The sequence below is a fragment of the Lottia gigantea genome (genome assembly GCF_000327385.1).
Source record: "Lottia gigantea unplaced genomic scaffold LOTGIsca_1, whole genome shotgun sequence".
Classification (NCBI taxonomy): domain Eukaryota; kingdom Metazoa; phylum Mollusca; class Gastropoda; family Lottiidae; genus Lottia; species Lottia gigantea.
This window is the reverse complement of record NW_008706746.1, coordinates 2,095,831-2,106,501: the sequence shown is the minus strand read 5'-3', so window position 1 is coordinate 2,106,501 and position 10,671 is coordinate 2,095,831. Positions and strand designations below refer to the sequence as shown.

At 32.1% G+C, this 10,671-nt stretch overlaps 1 protein-coding gene across 1 annotated transcript; it reads right to left on the bottom strand.

The window, feature by feature from the left end:
• Positions 1-2,023: 2,023 nt before the first annotated feature.
• On the bottom strand, positions 2,024-5,633 carry LOTGIDRAFT_227866 (hypothetical protein; the record flags this gene model as incomplete). The annotated part of the gene is made up of 6 exons (XM_009045488.1): positions 5,599-5,633; positions 4,609-4,711; positions 3,829-4,021; positions 3,211-3,348; positions 2,535-2,664; positions 2,024-2,184 (listed from the first exon to the last, which is right to left on the bottom strand). The coding sequence occupies exons 2-6, from the start codon at positions 4,689-4,691 to the stop codon at positions 2,024-2,026; spliced, it is 705 nt and encodes a 234-aa protein (XP_009043736.1). The 5' UTR covers positions 4,692-4,711; positions 5,599-5,633.
• Between the last annotated feature and the right edge of the window lie 5,038 nt (positions 5,634-10,671).

The window sequence follows — 10,671 nt, the reverse complement described above, 5'->3', positions numbered from 1 at the left end:
TGCTATCAACCAATCAGCTTGTACCACCTCCCTTGCATCATTTCCTAAAATAGAAACTTGTTCACATGGCTTTTCCAATTTGCTTGTAGGGTACAAACAATCGATAAAACGGAAGTTTTGATTTTAGAAGTTGAAAAGAATCCAGTTTTGTTTGACAAAGCTGAAAAAACTTACAAAGAGACAGTAAAAAAGAAAGATATTTGGAAGGGAATCGGAGAGATGATTCCAAAATGACCATATGACGAAATTTTAGAGGCAATCCGCATTGGAAGCCGTCGACGGTTTTCCGCGTTCGTGTTCGCGCTCTATTTGAATGACTGAACTGATGAAAAGTCGCGTTCGCGCCGGTCGCGTTCGCGTTCGCGTTCGCGCTCTGTATAAACCCACCTTTACAGCATACTGTCAATAGGTCCTAACATCGATATGATACCATAGCTTTAGCTACTGTTTCTATGCTCAAAATGTCTTAGTGTACTCCAGGTAAGGCACAGTTTAAATCATTGCCACTGGTGTTACTTTTTGAATCAAATATTTAATGAACTAAACATTGGACAATTGGTCTGTTGAATTTTAGAACCTCGAAATATTGATTTGAAAACGAGTTCTCCAATTCCATGAAGCGAGTAATGTCCCTTGCATCACGATTTGTGGTACAAACAAATCTTCATCTTTTTTCTCGCACGATTCGATTAGGTAGATTAGCTATTTTGTGCATTTGTGAGCCAGGACGTTTAGGCTAATCGGTGCATTTGTGAGACAGTTTACCTAAACTGATTAGGCTAATCGGCCTAACCGTCCCAGTAGGTGGTTAGGCGATTCGATTAGGTGAGACTTCATTGGTAATTTATACTATTATATATACTAATTATATCAATGTTGTCTATATAGATGTCATTGGCTAATATTAATAGACAACCTTCTTTTGTTGACAGTGCAGTCAGCAATATTGCCTAATCGCTGCTATCAAATTTGTGGACCACTGCAAATCGTACCTAATTGTACTAGCAAATCGAAACCTCATCGAATCGGGTGACAAAAACGACTCTGAATACTGTAAGTAAAATATATACAAAATAAATTATTCGAATGTTGTGATAGAATTTAAAATTATGCATTAAGTTACTCTAAAAATCGAATCAGTATTTGTAGCAAACCTAAAAGATACCCCCTCTTAGAATGAACATGAAATTAAAGGTTTCAAACTTTGGCAGAGTATATATTCATCAGTGGACTTACAAAATTCGTGTATATCAGTAATTGCGTTTATTAATAATAAAATTACTTAGTTTAATGGGTGTTGCATTATAGTTATGACACCAAGTCCACTGATAATTAAAGACTCATTTTGGTCAAGATTAAAAATTATAATTTGCTAGGCGTCTCATTGATAAATTATATAAATATATGTATAGTCTAAAAAAATTAAATGAAATTTATGATATTAGGTCTATCGATCTACAACGAGAGGTTCGAAAGAGTTGAGTTTCTGAAGGGTTGTTGTAATTCTTTCAAATATAAATCGAGTTATGTCCCTTGAATTACTCATCCTGTACGGAGCAATTTATTATTTCATTCTAAATATTCAAAAAATACACAATTATTTATTGGTTTTTGATAAAAATTATAAAGACAAACAATAAATTATGCGTATGTTAAGACAAGTTTCGTGGTATTTTATGACGAATTATGTCCTCGGAATATTTAAATCTGGTATAGAGTGTCAAACTCGCCAAAGTATCGCATACAACATTGGCCACTTACACCTCGCTACTTGCGTATAGCTTATAATCAATGAAACCAATATTTTAAAATTTGACTAGAATTAGTAGAGTTTGAAGAAACAGGATATCGATATATTAAGCCAATATTCTATATTGATAGGCTTGTAGATTAACATGTAAAACCGTCATAGAATACATGTATTATTGTGCTTGATGACTGTACTAACATACCTCATACCTGATAGTTACAGATAATAATACGTGCTTTTACCAGCTTCTTACACCACATAGCCAATATTTCATCATGTATGTGTTGATATTAGAATGTCAGTGTTCATTGTTTCTAATTGAACTAAAACAGCTATTAAATTCAATGAAGCCAGACAAACTACACAGACGACTGGATCTATTAAGCAGCTTTTCCAAAACGATTTGGTACACAACATCACTACTGCACTAGCATCTGAAAATAATCAAAAAAGTCAGTTACTGATGTGAAATTATGTAATGTTTGCAATACCTGCCGACATTTCATAACTGCCAGTACCACTCTTTAGAGTAATATTTGACGTCTAGTTCGTTAATAATTAAATAAAGATTAATGCTGAAATGATTTAGAATGAGAAGAATTTTATCTTAATTGTTTCGAAATTTCTGTTTAATGCACCGTGTTAACAAAATAGGACGTAAAACTCCCATTCATTTCATATCTTAAATACAGTGAGACAAAAATAACACATGTTCATCAGGCTCCCCTGGTCATTTGGAAAATACCTCTGTCAATTAAAATTAACTTTCAGTATGTTTCATTACCTGCTAATTGATAAAGCTTTTCAGTGATTTTCTTTCTTTTTTCAAATGGAATAAGGTCAAGGTTATGTATGGTCTCTTTACTGACTTCTCTTATAGCATTCTCTAAACCAACATACTTCTCTAGATTTAACTAAAATCGTGAAATACAAGGCATTAAATCTGTCCTCCAATGATGGCAAAATCTAGTGATTCATTTTTGTTCATTTCGATTGGCTCTTGTGAAACAAATTTTTAGCAATTGCAAATGTAACTGACTGATTTGCTAGGTTTTACCATTGACATTCAAGGGTCAATTTTTTACAGGTTTTGTTATAGTATAAACATTTTTCATACCCTATAGTTACTGCAAGACCGAAAAATTCTCAAGTTTGACCAGAAAGGGACTTACTAGGTTTGACCATTGGAGGGCTGAAATGCTATATAAGTCAATTCATGAATAGGGCCGTGCTTGTGTCGACTCAACTAACAATGTCTGAAGAAATCATAATGAAGAATGAAAAAACTTCCATGGCATTGAAGTTGGTTGTTAAAGTAATAATAACTTAATCTGTGATAGGAATTAAGGATAATTTTCTTCAGGATTCAAACTGAGCATCCGCTTACTTCACAATCGACAACTACTCAAATTAAGCTCAGTTGATAATGAAAATTGTATCCCGGCAAAAAGTTTACAAACCTTAGAAATGCACCACATAGTTTTTAATTTACTGGTATTTTTAATGATGATAAATATACTGACTAGATGATACATTAACATTAGACACAATATCACAGCATTTATTATATTTACTTTATTACCATAATACATTCCAGTCTACAATATACACGTGTAATTAGAATAAAAATCTTAGTTAAACACAAACAGTACAACTAAAATATACCAAAATTTAAGTAATCTGAAATATACAAAGCTAATTTAAGTAAATCTAAACTAATCAAAATCCTCAGTAATTCTGATATACACAAGAAATTTCAGCAACTTTGAAATATACAACAAAATTTAGTAAAAATCTAAAATATCTACAACCAATATCAGTAAAACAGAACTGATTTCAGTAGATATTAATGTGCACAACTCAATTCGATTTAAAGTGCACATGATATAGTATCTAACTAATTTCTCGTAGACACCTTCCTCTCACTTTTCAAAAAGACAACCTAACCGTGTTCGACAATATTCTACAAGTGAAAATTGAATTTGATAAAACCGATGTGATAGACAACAGTTAAATTCCGTTTATCGAAAATAAAAAAAAAAAGGAATTCAACATGAAAACACACAAGTTTTACTTACTCCTATTGTCACAAATGGATATATTATCAACAAATACCAAAATGCACAGGATATGACGTCGCCGACTTTTGAATATCTGCCACCGGCTGGAAATATACGCCAAAATATTTTCCATTCTTTTGAATCGTTTATGCCATTTTCTTCCAACAGGTATCCCCCACAATGGATAAGAAAATTGTGACTCAGATATGGTCTGAAATGATTAAACAGTCAACTGGTATCAGGTATTCCGGAAGAGAGAACTAGCTATGGTGTAGTAGCAACAACCGTAATAGCATTACTCTTAGCAGTGTCCTCAAAATTTCCAGATGGACCAATGGACACCATAGTTATTATTGCTGCTTGTTGGTGACTTTCAACATTGCCTATCACGTGACTTGTTTTGAAATAATATTAAATATTAACTTAATTTAGACTATGTCGCAGATCACTATATAATAGTTGGACTCAATTATATAGCTTTATTGTCATTCAAGCCGTTGTTCAGTTTATTTTGGAGATTATGTAAAATCCAAGTAATTCATAATGTAGAACGGCAATGATGTGTATCTTTTAAATCTATATGAATAAATCAATTCACAGTCACAATTTAAATAAACGACTGTGTCATAAATTGGGACTGGAAATTCTAAAGAAAGGGTGGTAAAAAGGTCCCATGTCTTGCAAAAATCACGATTGAAACTGCTTGGTCCACTTTGCCCAGAACCCAAACGAAATCACCCTTCTATTTCACTTCGTAGACTAGCCAATAATGTGTATTATATCAATTAATATACTAACCCATTTAAATAGTTGTAAATTCTACAGGAATGTTTAGTTTGCAAATTACTTCCCCGTTTAATTTGATAATGTTCCATTTTCATTTACTTTAGACGAATCAGCACTGAAATATAGAAAATACTATCAGAATAGTATCCAATGGACACAGTAAGTTGTTGAAACGTTGCTTGAAGCTAAAATAGGATACCATAACACTGTAAAATAAGCACGCTTCACAAATGCACATTAATAGATTATTCATGGTATGAACTCTGAAATACGAGTCATATAAACACACTGTAGTCATATCTAAATATAATATACACAACATGTATGTATACAAATGAAATTTATTCACTTCATGATCGAGAGAATGAATGGGTGCTCCCAATTATTAAAAAGAAGTAGGCCTATATAGAAATGAAATTGCAGTCTTGTAAAAAAAAATAAATAAATAAATAAAAATCTGATTCAGTTACGTCAATGAATAAAGAAATGGTGACATTGTTAAATTCAGGAATATAATACAGACGGAAATAATTAATATATAAAATAACAAATGAACCTTTGGGTCACAAAAAACAATCAAAGGATGCACAAAGAAAGGATGAGCCTAATGGCCTTTGTAATATAATATAGACTATTTAATTTACGTCTTGAGTAAGTCTTGGTTAATTTACTTGAATAATTAAACGGATAAAATTTTCTCATAAATATAACATGATTGAAACAATTGAAAATCAGAAGTTAAAGCTGTGTGGACCAACATATTATTCAAAAAGAATTATGATTTTGTTGTTTGACATTTCTCAGGTTAAAGTTCAAACTCTTTTAATGTTAAAAGTAGTAGATCAAATTCATCGAAAATTTGCATGTTAATGATAAGAAATATTTAAGAAACTGAGGTAGGATTTATGAAAATTTGTCAACAAGCACAATAAAATACAATAAAGTTGATAATAATATAATAATATTGTCAGAATCAGGAAAATGAAATATCGTCACTTTTACCTTTACTTTTTAATGTTAACATAATATGTGTTGACATTTAACAGACGGTTAATGGTAGAAAATAATAAAAATCTTAAAGATTCATATCTTATATACATAATATTTGAAGCAATGATTTCCGCTATCCTTGGTTTAGGGTGGTAAAATGTCAATGAAAGGATATAGATCACAACAATATTAACGTTATCATTTAAAGATAAATTTATTTGATATAGGCTTAGTATGTATATGGAAGCTAATAGAGGTCATAATGTTTCACGTTGATAGATAAAGAGCATAGTATTCAAGCAGTTAGTGGACAATATGTGAAATTCAGATTACCACTTATGACGCATCTCATTATCACTTAGTAGAATTAATCTTTACCAGCCGTTACAACATCAAAACAAACTGCTGAAAGTCGTTTAATTGGTTTTCTAAACAGATTAGGTTTTCTTCGCCGTTTAAATAGATATTATGACATTAACATTATTATTTGCAGACAAACCGGAAGTACGAATCCTGCATCGTTCCACAAGTAGATTGCATTCAGCTTTATTTGCAAAGATAAGACTACATGATACCTTTAAGATACTCGTTCTGTCCTTATTTTGCTCCTATACAGGTGTAGTCTCAAGTCACAGCTTGATAGAGTATGTACTCGTGGTTCTGTGACTACTGGTTGATAATTGTGAATCACATGCGTGCTGCTATAGTTTAAATGTGTTCCAGCACCAAGTTGTACGATGTTCACCACTTCTCTGTTTGAACGAAAAGAATCGTTCACACCCTGGTGTAAACGTGACTTCTACTTTCATTTTTAAAACGCGCATGGCGGGAGGTTCCAAGTGACTAATTTATACTAAAAAGAAGAACACTTCAAGAAAATATTCATGAAAGATTATGAACTGAAACACTGGTAGAGTGTTCAACAAAAAAATATGCGAGAACGCGTGGGGCGACGAACATTAATCGTCCGTCATTTCCTGCAAGTGTATAGAAACGAAATTCCAAGAGTGTCTAAACCAGTGCTCCTCAAACTTTTTCGCCCTGTTCACCCCACCTCTAAATAATTATATTCACATTTATTGAATATCACTTTTTTACGAAAAATAAAATCTATTATTGATATCGTCAGATTTTGATAATGACTTTTTAGTGTGAGCCCTGACTGCTCAAGAGCTTGATCAAAGATTTAATGTCCGGCATCATTCTGGACAGTTTCAGACGCAGGTCTCCAGTTATGTCCATGCACTTTTTGGGCAAAACCCACATTCTACTAAAGATATGATGAAGTTATGGCAATAATAGCTTTTGAGCACAGGTAGCAGGTCTCGGGTATTTCTCAACCACTATAGGATGGAGCAACATTTGTTAACGTCTCATACTAATTCATTCCTTTTCTGGCCATTCACTCCGGTTTTTTTTTATTCACCCCTGATACTTTTTGCACCTCCGCCAAAGTCTTATTCGCTCCAAAGGGAGAATCTCAACCCCAGTCTAAACTGTTACCAGAGAGGGAATCGTCAGATGATGAACTATGAACTATATACCCTTCTGAAAGATATACATTCAGTCCCTTTTGTTGACAAAATTTAACACATTTCAAAAGTCTTACTATTCTACCTTTAACAACCTTATCGACCGAATTGCGCAAAGAGATAACGCTTTGTTGTCATATTTTTTACGGTATTTATGGCAGCAATAAAGCCAAACATATCCTGGGCGAGTATTACTCTAATATATGACAACTTACCTTGAAATTTCTTATTTCAACATAAACGTTCTCCAAATATTGTTTGTCCATTGCCTTAAACAGTTATCAAATAGTTAATAGTAGCGACTCGAACAGATTTAAGTTTTGAAGGACAAAATTGTCTTGTTGACATACAGATAATAAAACTTGTCGCCAAACCATAACAAGTTAATACTACTCTAATGTCTACCGTCATACACTAACGTTTTTAATATTTATAACCATTATTAATATGAAGCTATCCAAATAGAGCTATTAGCCAAGGTCCCATATACCAATATTCATTCATCCTCTTTCATTCCTCCCAAAAACTCCGATGGAGTCCTCCGATGCCTAGACTCCATATCATAACAACAAAACCATCAAAATTACTTTAATTGGATTCCACATCAGGCATGGACCAATAAAACTATCAAAATAGTCATTATTTATAGACATGGACTCCATATCATACCAATAAAACTATCAAAAAAAGCCATAATTATTAGACATGGACTCTATATCATACCAATAAAACTATCAAAATAGTCATTATTTATAGACATGGACTCCATATCATACCAATAAAACTATCAAAAAAGCCATAATTATTAGACATGGACTCTATATCATACCAATAAAACTATCAAAAAAGCCATTATTATTAGACATGGACTCTATATCATACCAATAAAACTATCAAAATAGCCATTATTATTAGACATGGACTCTATATCATACCAATAAAACTATCAAAATAGCTATTATTATTAGACATGGACTCTATATCATACCAATAAAACTATCAAAATAGCCATTATTATTAGACATGGACTCTATATCATACCAATAAAACTATCAAAATAACATTATCAGTTATGAACTCTATTACATAACAATGAAACTATCAAAATTCATGGATTCCACACCATAACACTTAAACTATCAAAATAACATTATCGGCTATGAACTCTATATCATACCAATAAAACTATCAAAATAACCAGGAAATTCGACGTCGAGGTGAAACGAAATGAAATTACTTATGGGAGTAGGGACAGTAATTCATACAGTGGTGTAACCTATTTTCGTTGATATAAGGATTCAACACCGAATTTCATCAAAGTTAAAAAAGCGATTTTTTTTTATGTCTTAGATGTTTCCTCAGATATTCTACAAAATAATCAAAATTGGTTTATTTCGATTTTCTTTATGAATCCTTCACTTTGACCCATATTTCATGAGCAACCAACTCGGCAACGGCGGCAAAATGCGTCACCTATTTTCGTGTACAATGTTTGATCTATCAATAAGTCTAGAAAAACACGTTGTATGGATACCGGATGGTATAATTAACTTCTTTTAGCATTTATCTTTGATATCAATTCATTATAACTAGTGACAATTCCTTCAAAGAACCAATATTTTAAAAAGAAAATAGTGACTGACAAAATAAGATACGTAGCGTGGTTTATTGCTAAAAGTCACTGAAACAACATAAGAATATAGTCTACTTTGTGTTCCATAGAAATTTTCTGCTGACACGAAATCAGCTAGTTGATCACGTGACTTCATTCGTTGGACTACATTCTAGCAGACGAAACTTGGAAATCCGATTACCGCTTGGGATTATAAAGAAATTCGGCCGATAAAAAAAAAGGTGACGTTTGGTATTAAGTGAAATCCGCCATTTTGTATTTGTCAAAGTATACATTAATACATTTTACCTTGCTTGAAACTACTGGATTCATTCTACTAGCTGATATTGTGCAGACAATCCATGTTTATCAAAACAAGCTAATGCGGAGGTCGCGCATGGTCGCTCCTGTAAATTATTAAACATTTCCGTAAATCCACGAAAAATAGGTTACCACGAAATTAGGTTACTTGACTGTGTATATAATTTTCAGACTGTCGGCGAGAACTGTACATAATTCCCGCCTGCTAGACGACTTTATAATTAGCCTACAGCCTTCAAAAAGAAACTAGGCTGTAAAATTACATTATTTCACGCTTTATAACAATTTCATTATAGGTGTATAAAGCCAATCATGTACATTACACATAGTATAACATAACATTACATACCAGAATTCATTCAAAACTGCATTGACTGTCAAATGTATTGACGGTTAGTGCACGTTCTATCATTCCATACCAAAATTAACTTCTTACATTTCCAAAAGAAAAACGGTATATCTAACCAGACAAAATCAGGTCAAACAGTAGACCGTGTGTAAAATGTAGACAATAGGTATTGTTATATTTATGTAGCCCAATAACTCCGTTCCCCTTCATTGCATTAAACTACATATACAATATTAATTTCCCCTGTGACTATCATTTCCAATATTCTATACTGGCTAACAGGTCCATGTGACTATCATTTCCAATATTCTATACTGTCTAACAGGTCCATGTGACTATCATTTCCAATATTCTATACTGTCTAACAGGTCCATGTGACTATCATTTCCAATATTCTATACTGTCTAACAGGTCCATGTGACTATCATTTCCAATATTCTATACTGTCTAACAGGTCCATGTGACTATCATTTCCAATATTCTATACTGGCTAACAAATCTGTGGCTATGTGACTGATATTCAAAAAAGAACCTTGTTGTTACCTTGAGTGGTAAAGGTTTTCAAGAAAATCAAGGAAGGAATAAGTCTAATATATCTTGGTAAAATAATTTACTGAAGAGTATATTTTTGTCATGATAAAAACTAAAGAACTATAAGAACAATATATTATTATGATTAAGATATAAGAATCTAAAATAGTATCAAATAATACTAGACGGGACAAAATACAATACATTCATATCTTTAATCATTACTGTTAGAAAGTGCCAAGAGCAATGCTTTATTGTTTAATCACTTCAGTTTCTTAACATCTGCTGGAGATAAATGCTTGAGTTCAATGATCATGAAACTTTTGTTTTTGATACAATTGCTTATAACTATCTCATTGCAATTGCAAAAATTGAGAATGCCCCCAATAAAGAGAGACCAGATTTGACATGCTCCCAACTACACAACAGTAAGTCCATAGATCCTTTCAGAAAGAGACCAATACTTTAAACATATATATTACTATTTTCTTACATTTATATATATATATACAATTGTACACTTGTTCTTATTTACATTGAAATTTACACAGGTACCTTTATCTCTTTTTAATATTATATCTCTTGAGATTCAGAATAAACCACAAATTGGCAAAAGTTGATTTGCTGATCACATCGGCAATTATACTACTCTTGATTGAAAATATCAAGATAATTTTTCATTTATCAGAAATATAATATTTTAAGTTCTATATAAATGTTGGTCAATACATGTTTTAAAT